Source organism: Syngnathus acus, chromosome 11, assembly GCF_901709675.1.
Source record: "Syngnathus acus chromosome 11, fSynAcu1.2, whole genome shotgun sequence".
Taxonomy (NCBI): Eukaryota; Metazoa; Chordata; class Actinopteri; order Syngnathiformes; family Syngnathidae; genus Syngnathus; species Syngnathus acus.
In genome coordinates, this window is record NC_051096.1 from 2,830,942 (window position 1) to 2,855,069 (window position 24,128).

General features: G+C 42.6%; 3 protein-coding genes and 2 long non-coding RNA genes across 12 annotated transcripts; 1 reads left to right on the forward strand and 4 right to left on the reverse strand.

The window, feature by feature from the left end:
* Positions 1–6,158: 6,158 nt before the first annotated feature.
* Positions 6,159–10,002, reverse strand: si:ch211-199g17.2. Of its 5 annotated transcripts, none has more exons than XM_037263996.1 (13): positions 9,828–10,002; positions 8,823–8,901; positions 8,686–8,757; positions 8,465–8,610; positions 8,249–8,374; positions 8,076–8,133; positions 7,793–8,002; positions 7,582–7,721; positions 7,399–7,515; positions 7,261–7,318; positions 7,115–7,177; positions 7,022–7,048; positions 6,159–6,961 (listed from the first exon to the last, which is right to left on the reverse strand). In XM_037263996.1, exons 2-13 carry the CDS (start codon positions 8,842–8,844, stop codon positions 6,492–6,494), a joined length of 1,509 nt encoding a protein of 502 aa, XP_037119891.1. In that variant the 5' UTR covers positions 8,845–8,901; positions 9,828–10,002; the 3' UTR covers positions 6,159–6,491. The 5 variants fall into 5 exon arrangements, with proteins under 5 accessions (XP_037119891.1, XP_037119890.1, XP_037119888.1 ...); XM_037263995.1 differs by having other exon boundaries at positions 7,022–7,051; XM_037263993.1 differs by having other exon boundaries at positions 6,159–7,051; positions 9,839–10,001.
* Positions 10,003–11,212: 1,210 nt separating this feature from the next.
* LOC119130808 (H-2 class I histocompatibility antigen, Q7 alpha chain-like) lies at positions 11,213–17,760 on the reverse strand. Its single transcript, XM_037264741.1, has 8 exons — positions 17,433–17,760; positions 15,664–15,927; positions 15,267–15,545; positions 14,872–15,180; positions 14,637–14,747; positions 13,763–13,815; positions 12,180–12,266; positions 11,213–11,269 (listed from the first exon to the last, which is right to left on the reverse strand). The coding sequence occupies exons 1-8, from the start codon at positions 17,494–17,496 to the stop codon at positions 11,213–11,215; spliced, it is 1,224 nt and encodes a 407-aa protein (XP_037120636.1). The 5' UTR covers positions 17,497–17,760.
* LOC119130299 (H-2 class I histocompatibility antigen, K-B alpha chain-like) lies at positions 12,124–23,450 on the reverse strand. 4 transcript variants are annotated; one of them, XR_005099394.1, is made up of 9 exons: positions 23,290–23,450; positions 20,774–21,037; positions 20,370–20,648; positions 19,853–20,148; positions 19,594–19,738; positions 19,418–19,486; positions 19,045–19,099; positions 18,921–18,951; positions 12,124–12,313 (listed from the first exon to the last, which is right to left on the reverse strand). XR_005099394.1 is itself a non-coding variant. In XM_037264097.1 (8 exons), the coding sequence occupies exons 1-7, from the start codon at positions 23,351–23,353 to the stop codon at positions 19,065–19,067; spliced, it is 1,152 nt and encodes a 383-aa protein (XP_037119992.1). In that variant the 5' UTR covers positions 23,354–23,450; the 3' UTR covers positions 12,124–12,335; positions 19,045–19,064. The 4 variants fall into 4 exon arrangements, 3 of the variants coding, with proteins under 3 accessions (XP_037119992.1, XP_037119991.1, XP_037119993.1); XM_037264097.1 differs by lacking the exon at positions 18,921–18,951 and having other exon boundaries at positions 12,124–12,335; XM_037264096.1 differs by lacking the exon at positions 12,124–12,313 and having other exon boundaries at positions 18,825–18,951.
* On the reverse strand, positions 22,367–23,123 carry LOC119130454. The gene is made up of 2 exons (XR_005099414.1): positions 23,009–23,123; positions 22,367–22,899 (listed from the first exon to the last, which is right to left on the reverse strand). It is a non-coding gene; the product is annotated as an uncharacterized LOC119130454 (long non-coding RNA).
* LOC119130461 lies at positions 22,754–23,247 on the forward strand. Its single transcript, XR_005099422.1, has 2 exons — positions 22,754–22,844; positions 22,970–23,247. It is a non-coding gene; the product is annotated as an uncharacterized LOC119130461 (long non-coding RNA).
* Positions 23,451–24,128: the final 678 nt, after the last annotated feature.

Below are 24,128 nucleotides of genomic sequence, written 5' to 3' on the forward strand. Positions count from 1 at the left end.
TTTTTATCGGGCTCTCAATCAGAACGAGCGGCCGTCTATCATCTGGCAGATGCTCGGCGCGCACGATATCAATCAGAGGCCTCCGACGCCTCGGCTTTGACCACCTTTTTTGTCATTTACTAGCTTTTTTTTTTTTTTTTTCCACCTTTTGATTTCAAATCTATTTACGCAGACGGCCATTTGCATTTCCTAAGGCTGCGATGGCTTCAAATGCAACGAGGCCTCGACGTCTTCTCTGCATATCAAACGATCTTTCATCTGGACCATTTACTAAGATTCAACCAAAAAAAAAAAGAGCTCAGAAATGACAAGAAAATAATTCAATATGAGGCTGATTATGACAACGTCATAAATGTATTCCGCCGCGTTTCAAGTTGCCTCTTTTATGCGTCCGTCTCATTTGCATAAATGACACTACGCCACCTTTGATGGAGGTGAATAGAGTTTTTGGATCTTTGATTATCAAGCACACAGTATATTTGTGGGGAAAAAAATATTTGATAGTTTACGGAAATTGATTTCACTAGGATTAAATAGATTGGCAGCGAAGACCCACCAAAAAAATGTTAGTCACTTGTTGCTAGGCAGAAAGTCGACACCAGCAGCTTTAAATGATTTTGTTCTTTGAAACATGATGTGACTTCACCTGCTGCCACCAGAAATGATTCCAAATCAATAGTGTTCGTCGGTTGTACGCACCTTAACCACTAGAGGGCAGTATAAATAATACTTCCTGCAGATTTGATGATGAAAGGCATATTAGTCATTTTTCACGGATGTTAATGAATAAATGCCTGCGAGCAATGTTGAATGCATATATATATTATACTCAAATAAATGTTAGTAATTTATTATCAATGAAAACATCACCTACTATCTTCTACTGTGCAACTCAAAACAAAAATAATCAATCAATCACTATTTTTTAATTTCCACCTCTAGAAGCCATGGAAGTAAAAAATACACGTAAAAAAAAACAAAACAAAACGAAAGGAGCGTGGCTATTTAATCCTAATGTAGCTTTTAGTCCACACTAATAGATCAGACTAGGTAATGGACCTTTGTCACGGCCTGAGGGCGACAGGCGTAAACGTGAGCGTCGCACACGCACACACGCACGCACACGGCTACACAATCCTAATTGCTAACGATTAGCCCCCCAAAACGTGTAAATGGAACAATAAATATGGCTTTTTGAGCGCGCCTTTTACAAGCCAGCCCAGACAATCTCCGCTAATCATTAGCAAACAGCCCGACGTGCCGTTGCGGAAAAGCCGATCAAATAAAAAGTCCAGAGTTGAAAAGTGGTCATCAACCAGGCGTGAAAGGGCAAACAAAAGCTGCATTTCACACATACTGACTGGTGAACGGAAATCTACATGCTATATGAACGCAAACTATATCATAAGAATAAAATAAAAATCTTTGCTATCTGCTGATGAATCAAGTTATTGATTAATTCAAGAAATTGGTTACATTGCAGTGGTGGTTTGAAAAGCAACAAACACAAAAGCATATATTCTTTATCCTCCAGTAACAATTACATGACAATGCATTTAATAGTCAATTTCATGGCCGGTTTTTTTTTTGTGTTAGCATGACACATTAGCATCAGCTCGAAAACAAATAGCGAACAGGCCAAACTTTGTAAACGGCAATAAAAGGAGAGTAAAAAGTGCTGGAGGCAGTCGACGTCCTTGCGTTTCAAACGTTTGATAGCGGAAAGCGCTCTCCCCCTCTGTCGTTTGTCCAAATGAGGCCCATTCGATCAATTAAGTGCCATGGAAATGCTGATTAGGCTGATTAGCGCACACGGTCAAATAATGCGTCGTCCGCCTTTAAAAGTCAACACGGCCAACGATGGAAAACCGGCGACAAAACACTGTGACGACCCCTGACCCCGTGGAGGCTAAAACGTCTCTTTAAAAATCAATAAGCTCCCTTCTTGGATTCATTTGACTGTGATGTTGGTTATCTGCAGGAATCAAATAGTGGTTCCAAAATGAACAGAACCTCGCTGGGTTTTTATTTTATTTTTTTTTAAGTCCACTCTTGGACAAGGGAATAATCTCACCCAAAGAGATTGACACTTCATTTGGGGGATCAATATTTACAATTTTGTCCTTTCAGGAAGATCTGCTCCATGCTATCCTCCTCCTAAATAAGACGATCATATCTCCGTGGCCCTGGAATGAGATTCCTTACCAAATGGTGCCTTTTCTGTTCACACTTCAAGCGTGGACTCTGAGAGATAGCCGGGCAGCTCAATGTGGTGGGAGCGAGTCCGGACGGGTCATTAATCAAGCGGGGGCGGGGGTGACAGCCAGGTGGGCTTCTACGACTTGCAGCTTGGAACATTTCAAGAGCCTGACAAGAAATAAATACGCAAATAAATACATATCATTCATAAACTTGGAGTGATCGATGAAAGGGCCCTACTGCTCCAACAAAATCAATTCATATCCAATTAACCCTTCCGTGTTTATGGCATGTTTAATAGGCGAGCAGTGATGCTTTTCCCAAAGGGTGAATAAAAAGCATGCTGCCACTTGGGGAAAATGAGGCACAACTGGGAATTACACAGAAATGCAATTTGGAAACAATTTGATACAATTCTGACCTCTACTGGTCGGAAGTGACAAAACAAAACGTTTGCAGACTAATACATTTTAGGCCCATCTGACAATTTCATTATTATTATTATTATTATTATTAATTCAGGTGATCCTTGCATCCTAAAAAAATAAAGTTGGATATTAAAATGGAGGCACCTATCATTCCAAGAAGTCTGTGTTGACTAAGACTGATACTTTTCTTTGTGTTTAGAGTGTCTGGCGCAGCATTTTTTTATCTGGGCAGGCCCACTTTGGAAAGAAAAGAATGCCATTATGTGAAACAAAGGCAGCAGAGTTCCACTCACATCAAAGGTCTGAGGAAAAGGTCTGCATTCCTGCAATTTGCACCTCATCTCAGCTGCATGGAAAGGTAAAAACAACACCTGGTGGGGTTATTTACATTCATCTGTACTGCATTGAACTCAAATTGCCTCGGACGACCGAGCGAGCAAATGTCTTTTTGTGTTGACGGGGATCAGAAATGCAAACGCAGTACACCCAACGACAAAAGGATGAGATGGCTCGTCCCAATACCGACTGATCTCTGTCACACAAACACTCACTGGGGGTGTCTGTAAAACTAACTGAAATGTGCAAAACAAAATGTTCACTGGTGAAATAATGACTGTGAGTCAAAGTATTGCTATTTGGAGGAAAATTAAATCCAAAGTGACCAATTATACACTTATTCTCAGTATTCTCAGAGCAAACAATACATCAGTAGTAGCAATACATATCATTATTATTATTAGTAGTAGTAGTAGTAGTAGTATCAATACATATTATTATTATTATCGTTATTATTATCAGTAGTATCAATACATATTATCATTATTATTATCAGTAGTATCAATACATATTATTAGTATTAGTATTATTATCATTATTATTTAAAGGATGGAACTCCTGAAGTAGCCATAAAGCATATTTCTTACTTTTTTTTTTAAAAGACTCATTGGATTTCATATTTTTTACTATTTTTTTAAAAGACTCATTGGGTGTCATTGCTGTCATGTTGAAATTGCCACATGTAATTTTTTCATTCCTTGAACTGCCCAATATGACCATCATGCAAATATTATTCCGTTAACAGACTATTTACACTTTTTTTGTTGTTTCGAGGATGACTGGAAGTCCTCAAGTGTCCTTGCATGCTGCTAACGACCCATTCGAGTATCAAAAGCTCCCCATTAGCACCTGCATGCACACACCCTCCATTGTCCCAGTGGGCCTTATAAAGTCCAGTCAAGCTTTTGAACTCCTCATACCTGACTTGAGTAAGCTGCTGAATCATGGCCCCGTCCAGCAACAAGTTGCGAGCTCTGTTTCCTCCTGGCGTTGACGGTGCTCGCCGCGAAGTTCTCCGGAGGACCACCACCTATCTGGCCCGCATTGCCATCATCCTCCAGGACGCCCCGGATAAAATGCTCACCTTCATGCAGGTAGGTTCCACACATCTTGCGCGCACATAGGAATTGTTTCTTACCTGGTTGCATGCAACAATTTGCAGCTTATGGACAGGATGGGCCCGCTGGTTCGACAGGATCGGAAGTCCATCGAGAATAACATCAGAGTGTGTTTGTCCACCAACAAATGCTTTGTCAAGGTAAATCCTGCATCGAAATTGTTTTTGAGGGAATTAAACAAAAAAAAAAACAATCACTGCTTTGTCACAACAAACAGAACACGTTGGCCAAGCAAATGTCCAATCAGCAGTTTGGCCTGAGGAGTGGGAGGGGAAAGAACTGCCAAGAAAATTGGAATAAATGCATCTAAATACTCTGAGCACCAAAAAAAACCAAACTATATTCAGTCAACGCACGTTATACAGTAATCCCTCGTTTATCGCGGATAATTGGTTCAAAAAACCACCCGCGATAAGTGAAATAAGGTCACCAACAAGAAGTACTGGCAGGCTAACGAGTTAGCGGAAAGATGCTAATTTGCGATCGTGCTAACACGCGAAAACTGACTTCTAAAGGAATGTAAACAAACATTTGGAGCAATACTACACTGTCCTAAAGGTTAGACACGTTTCCTCAATCTAGAAGTTTTATTTTGACTTTTAAATGTTTTTATTAATTTTGAAAAAAAATCCGTGATGTAGAGAAGCCACGATAAACGAAACGCGAAGTAGCGAGGGATCACTATACTTATAATGTGTTCGTAGAATAAGAATAAGCACAAGTTCATCAACGTGGGAACTGCCATTTTGCTCAATACTGCCCTCTGTCGTCGAAAGTGCACTTGGACTTTTTTTCTGGGTTTGGTTCCATGAAAATGTGTACTTTGAGTTCCCCTTTACCTTTAAGCAGGGGTGTCAAACTAATTTTTTTCGCGGGCCGCATTCTAGTCATACTTTCTTTCGGAGGGCCATTATGACTGTCAACCCAAATAAATAATATTATATACAGTATAAGCTACAAAACAAACTGACAAATAACTCGTTTTCAAATCAGACTAGTAAAAACTGGTCAAATATTTAAAAAAATATTTTTTTTTTAAAAGTGAAGACAATTTGCAATTCTAGTAATGACACAGGAATATTACGCACAATGTCTTCGCGGGCCACATAAAATGATGTGACGGGCCGTATCTGGCCCCCGGACCTTGAATTTGACACCGGTGCCTTTAAGTGTTTAGAAGTACTGAAACATCATTTTATGGTTGTCTATGGTGCCTCCTCCAGATTCCTTTGGTCCCTGACTCCCTGGGCAGCAAGCGTAACTTCTGGAAGCTGGAACTGAGTCTTATCACCACCAAAATGGTCCGACGTCACTTTAAGGACATCATGGACTTCTTTCCAGAGTTGAGCGGCCGGCGTGAGGACAGTGGGGGAACCTCCCCCCCACCGCCGCCATCGGTCCAGATCAGCTGCGAGGTCAAGTTTAACGGGCCCTTCTCCATTGAGTCTCTGCTGAAACGGGACAGTCCTGCCCCTACCAGAACTTCGACTCACGAAGCCTGCGTGTCCGTACAAAGTGAACGTCATCATCTTGATCATATCACGCCACACGCCCAGAAGCGCTGCCTGGATTGGGATGCAGAACATCTCATCCCTGGGCATTACTGCAGTTCTGTGATATGTCCGCCAGAGGGCTCTACTTTCAATACAACAAGCAAGCGGTTGTGTATCGGACCCCCATTTCCCATTTATTCAGTCACTTCCTTTAACGAAACATATGTCCAATATCCTAATTATGATCCCCGCCATTTTCGTTTGTGATTTTGTTTTTAAACAGAAGCAAAAAGAATTGCACTTTTATCTGTTTTATTACTTTTTTTATGCATGCGCATGTGATGCAGTGTAATTATGTATCGACTTTTATTACCACAGTAGTCATCCTTTGACTTCAAAAGTTTTCTTGTCATTTTGAATTTTGTCCCACTTAATAGCATATTTTTATACTGTATTTTAACAATTAATTTGTAAGATTGCTTTTGCATTTTTTGGTCAATTTACACTCAACAATTACTTAAAACATCTGAAATAAAGTGCTGGTTGTGAACATCTAGGAGAAAAAAATATGAACACACATTGAGTAAGTTGGGCACACAATCTGTATTTGGCTTCTGCCGTCGAGTGTAACTGACTGGTGAACTCCCATTAAATTTCCAACAAACTTAAAAAATATTTCTATACAACTTTTCATATTGGGGTGGTTCAATTTGCCACAATGACAGTGAGTACACGACTCAAAAAGTAGGTCAGCTTCACATTTATAGGTTTATAAAAAAATTACAATCCTTTTGAAAACTTTGTATACTGATTTTACTCACACCAGGTGACAAAAAAAAAAGTGTTAACATCTTTGCAAATGTGCATCAAACGTGTGCACTCTTTAACCGACTGCATTCTTGATCATTTCTGGACATTTAAAGTGGTTCAGGCAGGGCGGGTGGAGTGGGATAGAAAGAAGGTGGAATGACATAGGGTGGGGGATGCAACCGTAGGGGAACCCCGTAGCCTTGGTACCCAGGAAAACCGCCCGAACCCACCAAATACGGTTGCGTCCAAGATGGCGTCTGGACCACGGGAATGCTTTGGAATTCCGTTGGAGGTGCATGATGCCCTCCAGCATTCGTAGCAACCGGCGGCGGATTAGCCTGGGGTTGGTTTTCTTGCTTTTGAGCCAGCGACCAATCGTGCCACTGTGCGTATTCGGAATTGAACCACTCTCGTGCAACGGGGGCCTCGGTTTGCCATTCGGGACTTGGATGGTTGATGGGCGGATCAAACTGGTGAGAGACACCAAAGTCCTCCGCGACTGGGTCAGCGAGCTCAGAGTCTAAGTCTGGGTTCAGGTGGTTCCGGGGTGGACTTTCCTGGCTGAAGGACGTTCTCTCTAGCAGCAGCGGACCTTCAGTGAGCGGAAGCGTTACCTTGAACACCACCTGATTTTTGCCTCTGACGCTCTTGACTTTGGGGCCTCCTGCCGTGGTGAAACAAATCACATTAAAGAGTTGCCACTGAGAAAATGAGAAGAAAAAAAACACACCTGTCTTGGCTTTGTTCCACTTGCGTGCAGTCGGGTAGCTCCTGTTCCAAAGCCTGTTGACGCCTGCAAAGGAGTTGAAACGCAAATTGGTATACAGATTACTTCACAGACTACTTGTGTTTGTCAAAAGCCTCAAGTCTACTTACACCACTTGTAACTTTTGCTGGCGAGTTTCCCGCAGAGAAACTGCGGTGCTTCGACCACCTACAAACACGACATGTTTCAAACTTCAGCGTCAACCTGAGCAGCAAAAAGAGGACGTGTCAGAAGCACACGAGGCTGACTTCCATGTCTCCTCGTCCCTCCTCGCGCTCCACCCTCTCGGCCAGCGAGTCCATCAGTCGAGTGTGGTCGGCGACGTTCGGTCCTGCCGCCTCCACCAGCTTACGCCGCGTTTCCATCTAGCGCAGTGTTGCAGGTTGAACTCCCGTGTTCTCGCTCACGCCACCTCGTGTCCGCAAACTGACCAGGTAGCTGCGCGCGTGACTCGAGCTGCTGACGTGGTGGATGAAGACCCGCGTGTGGACCCGAGTCCGGCAGCAGTGGCACAGGAAGCAGTACGTGCGACGGTCCTCCTGGCAGACGCACTCGGTTACCCTGAAAAGACCTGCCAGGCCGAAGGGGGCTCAGCTGGCGTGCAGTCCGCTTGCAAACTGAAGAAAAACGACTGGAACTGACCAATGAGAGGTTTCTTCCCTTTGTAGCGATCACGCAAGATGTGGCCAAAACTCGGAGTGGTTTCTTCGGCCCAAGAAGAACCATCACCATCTGCCAACTGCTCCTCGTTGTGGCGAATGGTGACCACCCTCTCCTCTTCGTCATGCTTGTCGTTTGAGAGGCTCTCCGGCTCGGCAGGTCCGTACAGGAGAAGCTTACTCAAATTGATTGCTTTGAAAAAAAATAGAAACATTATTTAATTCGCAACAACGGGAGGTGATGCATTCAAGAGTAGCAGAATTACCATCGCTGTCACTGGCGCCCTTCAGCATCTCAAACGTGGCATCCTCGACTTCAAGCAACTTGCAAACAAAAGACATCAAATCAATTGATGGGTTTTTAAACAATGTCAACGGCGCTCTTCTCTAGGTCATTTAAATTAGGCTGCCGCCGCTAACGTTTTTTGTAATGACGCACCTTGATGTCCCCGGGTCCCTCCTGGTCCTCCAGCATCCTGGCGATGTCCATCAGGGGCCAGGCCAGCAGAGACATGTCAGCGTCGCTCTGCTTCACACCCGACAGCAGCTGGGGATGTCGGGCTCTCTGTCCGGCAAACACCAAAGGGTCTTAGCGGGCTAAGCTAACTAGCGCCACACGTTGCAGCTGGTTAGTAGCGGTTGTGCGGGTACTTGCAGTGTAATTGTAGCGGTGGATGCTGCCCATGATGTGGTTGCGCATGTCGCCTTTGCTCAGCCGACACGCGCACACCTCGCAGAGGTACACGGGCTCGCCACCCCCACGCGAGCCTGCTTTCACGCATTCCGTGATGCTGCGCAGCCCTGCGGGGACGCAAAAGTCAATCAAGAGCAAAATTAATGTCCGGATAAGTTAACACAAATGATTAGAGTTAGTACCGATAATGGGCTGCAGCCGTTTGCTGTTGTTCAGGTACACCTTCAAGGACTCAAACAGCTCACTGGACAGGCCTGCAAAGAAGCACCAGAATTAAAATTGGGGTCTTCACACATGGTGGGGATCTGGTGTGCAGAACCTCTTTGTGTTCCAGTCTGCATGTTGCTTGAATCCAGACTAAAGACCCAGCCAGCTGCAAAGGGAGGGCCGGAAAATCCCTGAGAAGAGAGATAAGGCAAATATTTAGTATTTTGACGTGCGGGTAACAATGTGGCCTCTGTTGTGGCTTTCACTTAACTTTCAATTGCAATACTGTTTAAACTGCTGTTAGGTTCATCGACATTTACAAAGAATTTCACAGAGAGTTGTCTTCCTTGGCCAATCGCGCCCTTCCTCCATACAGCCTGGCTACTTTTGAGTTCATTACATTGGGTGGCGTTTACACAAATGTATAGCTTCTCTTGTTCACAAGTAGTATGGACATCTCATGATAAACTCATGACCTTTGTTAAACAAGGATGTTTTTGTTTAAAGCGAATCATGACTCCAGCCATATGCTCTTGAGCCAACATCTTTGTTTCCACAACATTCAATCTCGGTTGCACAGTCACATACAACAAAGATCTTCTATACTTACATAGAATCTAATGATAATATTTGACATATTTCCCAACAAACGTTAAATTGAGTTTTTACTTAGGGGCTGTAGTGATTCGTTCTACACAAGATGGCGTCTGAATTCAGTTAGAAAAGCGAGCGAATACCAAAACATCACACAAATGACATAAATGTAATCGTTAAATCGAGAAATGTTTCTTGTCACACGAGTTGTGTGGACACTTCCGATTGTTTGGGTTGTAATTTTAATAGAAAGGTAGCCGGAAATGCTTGGAAATAAGATGAACTCGCATGTCGAACTTCACAGCAAACCTGTTGCTTAGTACGAGTAAAAAAGAACAACTCAAATCTCTGTTTATTAGTTAGTTTGAACATTAATAACAAAATAATCTGTTAAGTACCTCGAACGATATCGTTTTAGTTTAAATACACGTCGAGAAAGTCCTATTGTTGAAAAACGACGTTGCACGTCGCCGCTCTTTTCCATGTTTATCAAACCGAAACTAAACAAAAAGCGAGCACTGACTTTCAACTTACCTCCGGAAAGTTGAGCCTTTACTTTGTATGCAATCACTACTACCTAAAAAGAGTGACAAAAACTGTTAAAAAGCTCGTTCTTTTAGGAATAAATCTAACCCGCGTGGATATTTGGGGCACTTTCCGAGTGGCAGCGACTTCATGACACAACTTCCGCCCGTTATCCATTCTGCGCATGCGCAAATTGGAAATACGCTTTAAATGTATGTTAAAATGTTTTATTTACGCATGTTTGTATTTAAACGTCATGTATCTGTTTCTGGGGGTTTTCCTAGTTTTGTAGCCTCTGTATCTTTGCTTGGGGAAGTATTAAGGCTGTTGTCAAACTGAAATGTGGTCCGAGAACGCAAACGTTTGACCAGGATCACAAGATGGCGCTATGGAGCCACACTTTTTTTCTTCTTTTTTTTTAATATATAGTAATCTATTTTTCAAAATATTTAATATTTTAATTTTTATTTAATAAAGCAATTTATTATTATGAACTCATAATAATAAATTGCTTTATTAAAAAGAGTCTTAAGGTTTTTGTTAGGTTTATTTCCCAAAATAAACAATGAGGAGAGAAGACGCTTCCAGTTTCTTGCAAGGAGAATAGGAGGCTGTTCTCTTATCTATTCTCCTGAGCCCTCCCATAAACCTCACTTTTATTCACTTTGAGGTCACTAGGTTACATAAGGGCGATGCCTTTAAGGGGTGGGGAAATCAGCAAACAGGCATCCACCCTGCACTTGTTATGTTTCTTGCAGAGTGACTGCAAGCAAGCATTCGCAGATAAGCTCTTTTGCACATCATTTCATCACGTCATCTAAAAGCAGAAAGATCGTCTCCGATTGTTTCCTCATATTGCCGGCTGGAAATCAGCTCGGGTCAAGCAGACTTTTGGTTCCTCTGCTTCTGATCCACACACTTTCCACAATAATCACAAATGTATAATAAAACATAATAAATCATAACGAAATATCATTCCTACAGTTTTTAAGGGCTCAAATTCATCCAGATATCAACTTTCATGATGCAACTTCCAACCGGTGGTAAAGAATGACTTGATTTGTTTAATTACACAAAAGCAAAGTGAACAAAAAAGTCAACTTTCCACTTGGGTTGGCCATTTTGCATTTCAACTCTCAGTCTTGAAAGAGTGGCAAGCTTCTTGCACGCAATTTCCTCGTTTTTGCCTACCTGGTATCTGGTGAATTTCTCGCTTGATTCACGGTACTATATGACAACTGTTGGTCAAATATTCAAAACTACAAACTGGAAATAAATAACATTTTCTTTTGGGTCTGTGATACAGTGAGTACACATGAATTAATTTTTTTTAGGAAAAGAATAAATCCAGGTTGTAAATGCATGTCAGTGCTTCTGAAGGAGTTAGCTTCCAGCGATGGCAAACTTCTCTCTCAGTTTAGAGTAACCGTATTTTCCGCCCTAAAAGGCGCACCGGGTTATAAGGCGCACCTTCAATGAACGGCCCATTTTAAAACTTTGTCCATATATAAGGCGCACCGGATTATAAGGCGCATAAAATAGAAGCTATACTGCATCAAACTGAGGTTGACTAGGGTTGCAGTATGCATCCACTAGCCAATAACCAACGAGCCCTCTGTAAACAATCGCGTTTCTCAAACGATCTCCTATAAAATGATCAGAACTGACTAAAGTTCGATGTAACGCATTGGTACTACTTACCTATGTTTCCCTTCCATATCGATCCGTAGATTTACTCGAAACATTAACAGAGCAGCCTATTTTGACATGAAATAGCCTGGTACGTATAGCAGCTATCGCAATAGCATTAGCCATCCGCAAAGTCTCACGAGCCTCAGCTCGCAATCTCCCATGAGCCTCAGCAAAGTGTAAACAATCGCGTTTCTCAACGATCTCCTATAAAATGATCGGAACTGACTAAAGTTCGATCTAACGCATTGGTACTACTTACCTATGTTTCCCTTCCATATCGATCCGTAGATTTACTCGAAACATTAACAGAGCAGCCTATTTTTAAATGAATAGCCTCGCGGGTACAACAGCTATTCGGTGACGCCCCCTGACTACAGTTGCCGTAATGTTGGGAAGCGATGCGACCTTGTAATTTACTAGTCGTACTAAAACGTACTGAAACATTTTGGCAGAGCACTGTGTACAACCAGTATGGATCAACAAATTCATCAATTGATCCATATATAAGGCGCACTGGCCTATAAGGCGCACTGTCGGCTTTTGAGAAAATTTTAGGTTTTTAGGTGCGCCTTTTAGGGCGGAAAATACGGTACATCCCATTCTTTTCCATCAGCGAGCGGTGGGTTCCTCGCTCCCGAACGCCGCCCGCGCCTATCACCGCAATCTGATCGCCCTCGATAGTCTTCAGGTTGTGGGTGATCAGCAGCACGGTTCGGTCAAAATGCCTCACCAGATCCTGCAGGACCTACTCACGAACCTTCAAGAGAATGTCTATAGAAGCAGTGCGGTGCGTCCTCTGAAAGAATTCCAACACCTGAAGAAAGAGGAGCAAAATAGTGAACAAGAATCCAAAATGTTTCCTAACCCACCACCAGAAGCCGAAGACCACGTGTAATAAGCATGAGCTAACTTGCCATGTCACGGCTACTGCCTCTCATTCAGAAACAGACTCATAGTAGGTGGAAACAGCTAAGCACAAACACGACGAGACTTTAAATTACACATGACAACAATTTTGATGAAGAATGTCATGTCCATTCCTTTCAATGGAAAAAAAAGCATTTGCAAGCGTGGTTGCTGAACATATTTGGCTCATATATCAGGGCACCCTTTAACGGCAACAATGGTGTGAGCTGACATTTTCTGACGGGACTCCTCATTGACACTTTAGCTTTCAATCAAACCTTGACATGACATGGCTGCCTTGTTATTGTGGCTCAAAGGAAGCAGAAAACATTTTACTTACTTAATTGTACATTTTCTTCTTCCCTTTTTGACTTTTTCTCCTTACAAGCTAGATAGCAGCAAGCCCACGACCCCCGTGGGGATACAGCGGTACAGAAAATGGATGGATGGATGGATAATCGTACATTTTCTTCTTCTTCTTCTCCTTCTTTTTCTTTTGGCTTTTCCTCTTTACAAGCTTGAGAGTTGTCAGCTGAAACGAAAGAGAAGCAAGAGGAGATTAGGAATGGTCACAAACGGCGCAACTTGCAAATATTTGAACCTTTTTTTTTCCATCGAATCTTTTCAATGGAAAAAAAAAGCATTTGCAAGCGTGGTTGCCGAACAAATTTGGCTCATATATCAGGGCACCCTTTGACGGCAACAATGGTGTGAGCTGACATTTTCTGACGGGACTCCTCATTGACACTTTAGCTTTCAATCAAACCTTGACATGACATGGCTGCCTTGTTATTGTGGCTCAAAGGAAGCAGAAAACATTTTACTTACTTAATTGTACATTTTCTTCTTCTTCTTCCTTTTTTTGGCTTTTCCTCTTTACAAGCTAGATAGCAGCAAGCCCACGACCCCCGTGGGGATACAGCGGTACAGAAAATGGATGGATGGATGGATAATCGTACATTTTCTTCTTCTTCTTCTCCTTCTTTTTCTTTTGGCTTTTCCTCTTTACAAGCTTGAGAGTTGTCAGCTGAAACGAAAGAGAAGCAAGAGGAGATTAGGAATGGTCACAAACAGCGCAACTTGCAAATATTTGAACCTTTTTTTTTTCCATCGAATCTTTTCAATGGAAAAAAAAAAGCATTTGCAAGCCGGGGTTGCCGAACAAATTTGGCTCATATATCAGGGCACCCTTTGACGGCAACAATGGTGTGAGCTGACATTTTCTGACGGGACTCCTCATTGACACTTTAGCTTCAATCAAACCTTGACATGACATGGCTGCCTTGTTATTGTGGCTCAAAGGAAGCAGAAAACATTTTACTTACTTAATTGTACATTTTCTTCTTCCCTTTTTGGCTTTTCCTCTTTACAAGCTTGAGAGTTGTCAGCTGAAACGAAGAGAAGCAAGAGGAGATTAGGAATGGTCACAAACGGCGCGGCGCAACTTGCAAATATTTGAACCTTTTTTTTTCCATCGAATCTTTTCAATGGAAAAAAAGAAAGCATTTGCAAGCCTGGGTTGCCGAACAAATTTGGCTCATATATCAGGGCACCCTTTGACGGCAACAATGGTGTGAGTTGACATTTCTGACGGGACTCCTCCTTGACACTTTAGCTTCAATCAAACCTTGACATGACATGGCTGCCTTTTATTGTGGCTCAAATACAGCAGAAACAATTTACTTACTGAATTGTACAGTTTCTTCTTCTTCTTTTCTTTTTGCTTTTCCTCTTACAAGCTCGAGAGTATTTGGCTAAAACTGAAGAGAAGCAAGAGGAGATAAGGAATGTCACAACGGCGCAACTTGCAAATATTTGAACCTTTTTTTTCCATTGAATCCTTTCAATGGAAAGAAAAAGCATTTGCAAGCCTGGTTGCTGAACAAATTTGGCTCATATCTCAGGGCACCCTTTGACGGAAACGATCGTGTGAGCTGACATTTTCTGACGGACTCCTCATTGACACTTTAGCTTTCAATCAAACCTTGACATGGCTGCCTTGTTGTTGACTTTCGGAAGGGTCACACCCAACACCTGCAACATTTTACTTACTTAATTGTAGAGTTTCTTCTTCTTTCTCTTTCCAAGCTAGAAAGTCTTTGGCTGAAATAAAAGAGAAGCAAGAGGAGATTAGGAATGGTCACAAACAGCGCGAGGCAAACAATGTTCTCTTTGGATGTTGTTGACGGAGGAAACATTTGTCGCTCACCTTGTTTCCTTTTGAGATGCTTGCAGAAAACCACCTCCACCAAATGCATGGCTATCACCACCAGACTGATGACTATAAATAGCATGTTCATGGCCTTCTTCTTGTCTTGCTCTTTTTGACAAGGCAAAGCGTGTGCAATGAAGAGAGACACGTGAACGACTGTTGTCTTGACATAGAGTCGTCACGCTCACCCCGCAGCCAATCGGACAGTGTCTGAGTCACGACAAACGCTCACCCAGGATGCGCCAGTTGCTCAGGATGCTTCCGGCGTCCAGCTTGATGACGATGTCTTCCGAGACGCCGGCCAACCGGAACACGCATTCGTACTCCTGCTCCGCGGCGGTCGTCACCTCCACTTTCAGGTGGGCCGAGGTCTGGAAGGTTCCGTCGTGGTTGGGGAGGGTCTCCCCCATCTCCACGTCCTTGTGGATCTCCTCGCCGTTCTTCCTCCAAAAGAGGGTCGATGTCCTGGGGTAAAAACCCGTGGCGTGGCAGGTGACCGGAGAGGAAGGCGTCTTCTGCAGGAGAAACACCTTGGGAAGCTCTGCACGCAAAGATGGAGGAAAACGCATGAGGAGGGCAGGAAAGAGATAGAGAGAGATAGAGATAGAGATAGAGAGGACAATGTACCGGTTCTCGTCAGGAAGTCCCTCCCGTTCCTCAAATGCGTCTTCAAATAAGAAGGACACTCCTGAGTGAAAACATTCTTCTTGGTTTTATTAAGCCCATCTATTTGGTCCCACTTGATTTTGGTACTGAAAGCTTGTAGATTTGCTGCGATCCACTTCATCGTCTTCCCCTCAAATGATAGGAAGTATTCTCCATCGTAACAGTATTGCTCCCAAGCATCAACTTCACCCGTCTCATCATCCCATTCACAGACGTACATTAGCTGAATCATGTGAACACCTGAAAGGAACGCATGCAACATTCAGTGGCGATAATCAGCCACCAGTGACACGTCTGTTTATTAGTCGTGAAGTGTACCAGCACATGAAATGAATATTACGAGCGGATGGAAACAAACCTCCAGTTTGGTTGAAGTGCTTTTTAGCAATTTCAATCTTGTTTTTCATGTCCTGCTCAGTCCCATAACTGATGTCCATCTCTCTCTTCCGGAAGTATGGATCATCTTCAGTGATTTTGTTCACCCAGTCATGTTTCACTTTCATTTTCCTGTGGTTGCTGTCAAACTGCAGAATCTGAACGTCGTCAACATACACCACCTCCATGTACTGTGGTAGCCTCCCATTTCGAGAAGCCGTCATGAAATAATTGAGCGTGTGAATGACTGAAAGACAAAAACAAAAGCGACACACCTGATCATGCTCTGTTTTTACATTGGGCAATCTTGTGCAATTCATATTTTCTATTATTCTGTCTGTAGTTGGAACATTGCAGCACTTGACATGTTGGAGTTGATGCCTCTCATCGGCCATTCAAATTCACTTATGAAAAAAATCTATTTAACAACTTTTGCCATTCTCTTTAATTTAAAAAAATAATAATAATCCAATAACGTTATTGATCATATATTGCCTATACAATATTCGGGAGGCGATGCAATGGTTTTTTTTTTGTCTGAAAGGTTCAAATCCTCTTTGCGAGTTGCATACTTTGGACCCGAATCTGACGTGGGGGCGTGGCACTAGTGGTCCTAGGGGCGTGGAATCACGAAAGGGCTGAACTGGAAGGCTTGGAACCGCCTCCCAAAGAAAACGTATGCAACTTGCAAATATTTGAACCAGAAAAAAAAGAGGCGAATCTGAAAAAACAAGAGTTAAACCTGGGAAAAAAAAGGTGAATCTGAAAATATAAAACATGAAACTGAAAAAAATAAGATCTCAAATGTTAAAAAATAATTGTGATACCTGAAAATGAATAGTTTATTTTTAAAAATGACCAAGGCGAAGCGAAACTATTTTCAAGTCAAAAAAACTTGAAACTTGAAAAATAAATTGAGGTGAAACCTGAAAATAGTTTATTAAAAAAAAATGACCAGGGCGAGGGGAAACTATTTTCAACTCGAAAAATCTTTCAAATAAGTAATTTGATCTTGAATGCATTGTTTTATTGTTCAACTTTTAAGCTCAGCGCGTTTATTTTCAGATTCAAGTTTTTTTTTTTCCAAGTATGAGTTTTTGTTTTTTTTTAGTACAAAACTTTTGACCCCAACGTGTTTCCTTATTTCATCGATTGGATATTTATGCAGGTGTACACTTTGATTTGTATCGTTTTTATTAACTAAATCACAGGTGTCAAACTCAAGGCCCGGGTTCCAGATACGGCCCGCCACATCATTTTATGTGGCCCGCAAAGACAAATTGTGCATCAAATTTGTGCGTCATTACTCGATATTGAAAATTGTCTTCACTTTTAATGTATTTTTTATTTTTATATTTGACCAGTTTTTACTCGTCTGATTTGAAAACGAGTTTTTTGTCAGTTTGTTTTGTAGCTTTTACTGTATATAATATGAGGTGCTCGTACATTTATTTAGGTTGACAGTCATAATGGCCCTCCGAAAGAAGCTATGAGTACAATGCGGCCCGCGAAAAATATGACTTTGACACCCCTGAACTAAATGTTCCAACAGTTATTAAAATAGCATTGTGTTCCCTTCTTACTAAGAGAAAACAAGTGTTCAGGTGAAAGAATTTTCCGCTCATAAAATGTTGGCGTAGCAGGCATGTGAGGAATATTTAACAAACAAACAAATAATAAATGCGTCAGTTCAAAATCAAGAGCGTCAATCTTTAGGATACTAAAACGAGTTGTAAGCAAAGTACAACTTACCAGGCGTCACGCTGTGTATTTGCACGGCCGCAACAAAGAATGCAAGTAAATTCATTCCATGCATCAAGTTGTTTGTCACATTTTAGTCAAGCGAAGTATTTGTTCAAACTTGTGACTATTCCAACTGGCGGACGCATAATGACAGAAAACTGCAGACACGCGTTGGTGACTTTCCACTGATTGTCAGGAATCTACTGTGTGGTGAAACTGGTTCTACTGGTACATGTAACTTAACTTTGCCGTCGTATTGGATGGGGAAAAGCCGAGCGCCGGGTGAACTACTCAGTTTGTTTGAAGCGCTTTTAGTGTTGTCTTTGGAGACCTGCTCATTACTATAGCACTGATGCCCACCTCGTTCTCCCGGTGCTCCGGCTTGTCAGGCGTGACGCAATAAACACAAACTCTAGCCGAATCGGCCACTACAGGTTAATTAAAGGCCATATCATAAAAATGTGTCTTTAGACGTGTCTTAAATGTTTCTACTGAGGTAGCAGTTGTAATATCCATTGGTAGGGCATTCCAAAGCTCTGGAGCCCGAATAGAAAATGGTCTAGACCAGGGGTGTCCAAACTTTTTCAGCTCGCGAGCTACTTTTGAAATGACCAAGTCACAAAGATCTACCCACTAAAAAAAAAAAAAAAATTTTTTTTATATGTCATCGTGAAAAAAAAGTCCTACTCCCCATTCCCTATGAAGTGATACTTCTTACTATGGCCAGCTGCCCCACTCATTTTTATACCCTTTCTTAAGTTTAAGAGAAAAAACAGGGTTCTGACAATTGGCGGGAACTCGCGAGCTAGCGTGTTTGTGTTGTGTTGTTAGCGCCGTTGTTTGTACACGAGTCAAGTGCGAAAAAAAACAAACATTTTAATATCACGCGATCGACCAATAGTGACTTGGCGATCGACCGGTTGATCGCGATCGACCGGTTGATCGCGATCGACGTATTGGGCACCCCTGCTCTAAACCCTGCAGAAATTTTTTTGGCCCGCGGGGTCACTAAAAGACTGGCTTTTTGCGAGCGGAGGTTACGAGATGGAACGTAAGGGACAACTAGGTCGACGAGATATGAAGGCTCTCAGCCATGCAATGATTTATAGGTTGATAGAAGAACCTTGAAGTCACATCTTAAATGGACCGGGAGCCAATGTAAGTTGGCAAATATTGGGTAATGTGATCAAATGTTCTTGAGAGCAGCCTTGCAGCAGCATTTTGTACCAACTGTAGACTTTTGGTACTGGACTTAGGAAGACCAGAGAATAATGCGTTACAGTAGACGTAATAAACGCATGTATAATAGTTTCCGCATCACCGGTCGAGAGGATCGGACGAATCTTAGCAATATTACGAAGGTGAAAAAACGCAATTCTAGTTATGTTCTTAATGTGCTTTTTTGAAACAAGAGCGTTTGGTCAAATATTACCCCGAGATTAGGTAACTTGATGCACGGTACTATACAAAAACATCTGTATTTCCAAATGCGGTGCGATGAGAAAGTCCTCTGAAAGAATTCCAACACCTGAAGAAAGAGGAGCAAAATAGTGTTTCCAAGTGTTTCCTAACCCACCTCCAGAATCCGAAGACCACGTGTAATAAGCATGAGCTAACTTACCATGTGACGGCTACTGCCTCTCATTCAGAAACAGACTCACAGTAGGTGGAAACAGCTAAGAGCGCAAACACGACGGGACGTTAAATTACACATGACAACAATTTTGATGAAGAATGTCATGTCCATTCCTTTCAATGGAAAAAAAAGCATTTGCAAGTGTGGTTGCTGAACATATTTGGCTCGTATCTCAGGGCAATAGTGTACTTTTTTTGCACAACAATGGCCTTGACATCAACATACCTGTGAACATTGTCACAGTACCCAGCTGACATTTTCTGATGGGACTCCTCATTGACACTTAAGCTTGGAATCAAACCTTGACATGGCTGCCTTGTTATTGTGGCTCAAATAAAGCAGAAAACATTTTACTTACTTAATTGTCCTTCTTCTTCTTCTTCTTTTTTTTGTGGCTTTTCCTCTTTACAAGCTTGAGAGTATATGACTGAAATAAAAGAGAAGCAAGAGGAGATTAGGAATGGTCACAAACGACGCGAGGCAAACAATGTTCTCTTTGGATGTTCCTGAGGGGAGAAAACATTTGTAGCTCACCTTGTTTTCTTTTGAGATGCTTGTTAAGGATCATCGCCACCACCACCACCGCCATGGCCATGGCCACCACAATGAGGACCACCGAGGGGACGGCAATGGCCACCGCCTTCTTCCTCTCTTGCTCTTTTTCACAAGGCAAAGCGTGTGCAATGAAGAGAGACACGTGAACGACTGTTGTCGTGACACCGAGCCGTCACACTCGCCCCGCAGCCAATCGGACGTGTCTGACCCGCGACAAACGCTCACCCCGGATGTGCGCGTTGCTCAGGATGCTTCCGGCGTCCAGCTTGATGACGATGACTTCCGAGACGCCGGCCAGCCGGAACACGCATTCGTACTCCTGCTCCGCGGCGGGCGTCACCTCCACTTTCAGGTGGACCGAGGTCTGGAAGGTTCCGTCGTGGTTGGGGAGGGTCGCCCCCATCTCCACGTCCTCGTGGATCTCCTCGCCATTCTTCCTCCAAAAGAGGGTCGATGTCCTGGGGTAGAAACCTGTGGCGTGGCAGGTGACCGGAGAGGAAGGCGTCTTCTGCAGGAGAAACACCTTGGGAAGCTCTGCACGCAAAGATGGAGGAAAACGCGTGAGGAGGGCAGGAAAAATGGAGAGAATGTGTAAGAAAGAGCATGTGTGGAGAGAGAGAGAGAGAGAGAGAGAGAGAGAGAGAGAGAGAGAGAGAGAGAGAGAGAGAGAGAGAGAGAGAGAGAGAGAGAGAGAGAGAGAGAGAGAGAGAGAGAGAGAGAGAGTGAGTGAGTGAGAGAGAGAGAGGACAATGTACCGGTTCTCGTCAGGAAGTCCCTCCCGTTGCTCAAATGTGTCTTCAACAGCACAGGACACATCGCAGTGTATGTAGTCTTCCTGATTTGATTCTCCCCGTCCCTTTGGTGCAACTTGATTTTGGTGATGAAAGCTTGTGGATGTGCTGCGATCCATGTCATCGTCTTCGCCTCAAATGATAGGAAGTCTTCTCCATCGTAACAGTGGTGCTCCCAACCATTAACCTCACCCGTCTCATCGTCCCATTCACAGCCGCTTATCACCTGAATCATGTGAACACCTGAAAGGACCACACGCAAGATTCAGTGACGATAATCGGAGAGGAGCCAGCGGTGACACGTTTGTTTATTAGTCATGAAGTGTACCAGCACATGAAATGCATTTTACGAGCGGACGTAAACAAACCTCCAGTTTGGTTGAAGCGCTTTTTAGCGATTTCAATGTCGTCCTTCATGATTTGCTCATTCCGAATATTGATCACCGTCTCTATCTCCCAGAAGTACGGATTATCTTCTGTGATTTTGTTCACCCAGTCATGTTTGGCTTTCGTTTCCCTGTGGTTGCTGTCAAACTGCTGAATCTGAATGCCATCAACATACGCGGCCTCCCAGTACTCTGGTAGCTTTGCAACTTGAGAGGCCGTCACAAAATAATTGAGCGTGTGAATGACTGAAAGACAAAAACAAAAGTGACACACATGACCTTGCTCTGGTTTTATGTTTTATGTATATATCTTTTTTTTTTTAAATATATACACATCCTTGTCTACGGTTCAGAGACGTGGAGAAGGACGAAAAGGACGTGGCAGAAGATACAAACCTTCATCAACTGCTGTCTGAGGAGCATCTTCAGAATCAGATGGCCAGACAAAATCAGAAATGAAGAACTGTGGCAGAGAGGAAGACAGGAGCCAGTAGAGAAACAAATCCTGAGGCGAAAGTGGGGATGGATCGGACACACCCTGAAAAAAACGGCAGCTACTACCACACGCCAGGCCCTGACTTGGAACCCGCAGGGGAAGAGAAGGAGAGGACGGCCCAAAAACAGTTGGAGACGGGACACTGAGGGAGAACTCAAGAGCCTTGGAATCAGCTGGGAGGAGGCAGAAAGGACTGCCCAAAACCGTGTTAAATGGAGAAGAGTCGTCGGTGGCCTACGCTCCACGGGGAGCGATGGGCCAAAGTAAGTAAGTAAGTAATCTTGTGCAATTCATATTTTCAATGATTCTGTCTGCAGTTGGAACAGTACAGCACTTGACATGTTGGGAGCCATTTAAATCCACTTATGGAAAACATTTAATTACATATCTTTTGCCATTCTTTTTAAGTTTGCAAAAAGAAAAACAATTTCAATAACGTTATTGATCATATATTGCCTATATAATATTCGGAGGCAAGGTTCAAATCTTCTTTGTGAGTTGCATAAGGCCCTGAAGGACTTTTTAGACTTTGGACGCAGATCTGCGTGGATCGTGCTACTTGCACCACGGGGCGTGGAAACATGAGTGGCAGCTGAAGTGGACGGACTTGCAACCACCTCCTGTCAGGAGCGGAATGCCGTCACCTGCCTCTCGCTACCTGTCTTCAATTTAAGTCCTGTCTGCGTGTCACTCTCCGTCGGATTGTTCTCGTCTCATGTCTTCTTGTTTCTAGTCTCCAGTCTGTTCGGTTCTAGTCCCTAGTCGAGCCTCTAGTCCAGTGGTTCTTAACCGGGGGTGCTCGCAACCCCTAGGCGTCAGAGAATGCTTCCTAGGGGGTGCGAGGATACCCTGGGTGAGATTTACAATTTTTCGGTGATAATGGTCGGGTAACCGAAAAAAGTGAAAAATTCTGGAAATCAAGAAGTCATTGTGTTAATTGGCATTCGGGATAATGCTAATTAAGCCTTATAGCTGTAAAGTAAACTGATTATTATTATTATAATTATTTAATATATATAATATATAATACTTTTTATTTATTTATTATTTGTATTTTATGTAGTGTTAATTTATTTTTGTAAGTAATAAAGTTAAGTACTGTTAAACGAATAACAATACACAATAAAAACTTGGGAAGCTAACATGATTTTGACAGGTATGCTTCAGAACACAGTTTCTCGGAAAACATTGATCACAACGTGTGTAATAAGTGTCACTCATTGCATCAGCCTGCTTCGGCCTCACACTGTTAGTTTCTCTTCAGTCATCAGCCGAAGTAGACCTAAGAAGGTATGTATGTGTACTGCCTCGTGCTGTATATTTAGTAGTAATACTACTTTCATCAATTCTGGAAGGGGGTGCGAGAACTGGTTGGTGAATTGAATGGGGTGCGAACAAGGAAAAAGGTTAGGAACCACCGCTCTAGTCTAACTTTTGAGTTCTTCAATAAACCCTGGTCCAAGCTGCATTTGGTCGCCCAGCTCCAATCACTTCATGACAAATGTATTGTTTTATTTTTCAAGTTTTAAGCTCAGCGCGTTTATTTTCAGATTCAAGGTTTTGGTTTTTTTTCAAGTGCGAGTTTTGTCTTTGCAAGTACAAAACTTTTGGCCTCAAAATATTTTCCAAGTTTTAAGCTCAGCGCGTTTATTTTCAGATTCAAGTTTTTTTTTTTTTCCAAGTACGAGTTTTTTTTTTTTTTCAAGTTCAAAACTTTTGACCCCAAAAGCTTTTCCATATTTAATCGATTGGATATTTATGCAGGTGTACATCACTTTCATTTGTATCGTTTTTATTAACTAAATATTCCAACAGTTCTTATAATAGCATTGTGTTCCCGCCTAACTATGAGAAAACGAGTGTTCTATGAGAAAGAATGTTCCGCTCAAAAAATGTTGACGCAGCAGACGTGAGGAATATTCAACAAAAAAAGCGTCAGTTCAAAATCAAGAGCGTCAATTTTTAGGATAATGAAACGAGTTGTAAGCAAAGTACAACTTACCAAGCGTCACGCTGTGTATTTGCACGGCCGCAACAAAGAATGCAAGTAAATTCATTCCAAGCATCAAGTTGTTTGTCACATTTTAGTCAAGCGGAGTATTTGCCCAAACTTATGACTATTCCAACTGGCCGACGCATAATGACAGAAAACTGCAGATACGCGTTGGTGACTTTCCACTGATTGTCAGGAATCTACTGTGTGGTGAAACTGGTTCTACTGGTACATGTAACTTAACTTTGCCGTCGTATTGGATGGGGAAAAGCCGAGCGCCGGGTGAACTACTCAGTTTGTTTGAAGCGCTTTTAGTGTTGTCTTTGGAGACCTGCTCATTACTATAGCACTGATGCCCACCTCGTTCTCCCGGTGCTCCGGCTTGTCAGGCGTGACGCAATAAAAATATCCCTGAAATTAAGACTGAACGACTTTATTTGAAATCACTTATCCCCTATTCTCCTATGATGTTCGGAGGGCTTCACCAAAACCTAACAATGTACGCCATTCCCAAAACAGCTATTGACTTTTTCACCACCACTGGCCAGACGCTTAGTTTCAAATGAGTCTTTCATATTTTACTAAATTGATACTGAAAGTATCTGGTGAGTGTGTCTGTTTGGGTTAACACCTGATGTTTACTTGTCTGCTTTTGAGGCTGTAACCAATGAGCTTCTTGTCGCACTGGTTTATCTGCATTTTTGATTGATGAACAATTAATAATCACAACATGAATCAAGTAGCAGTGGTTCTTAACCTTTTTCCTTGTTCGCACCCCATTCAATTCACCAACCAGTTCTCGCACCCCCTTCCAGAATTGATGAAAAGCAATATTGATATCATAATGT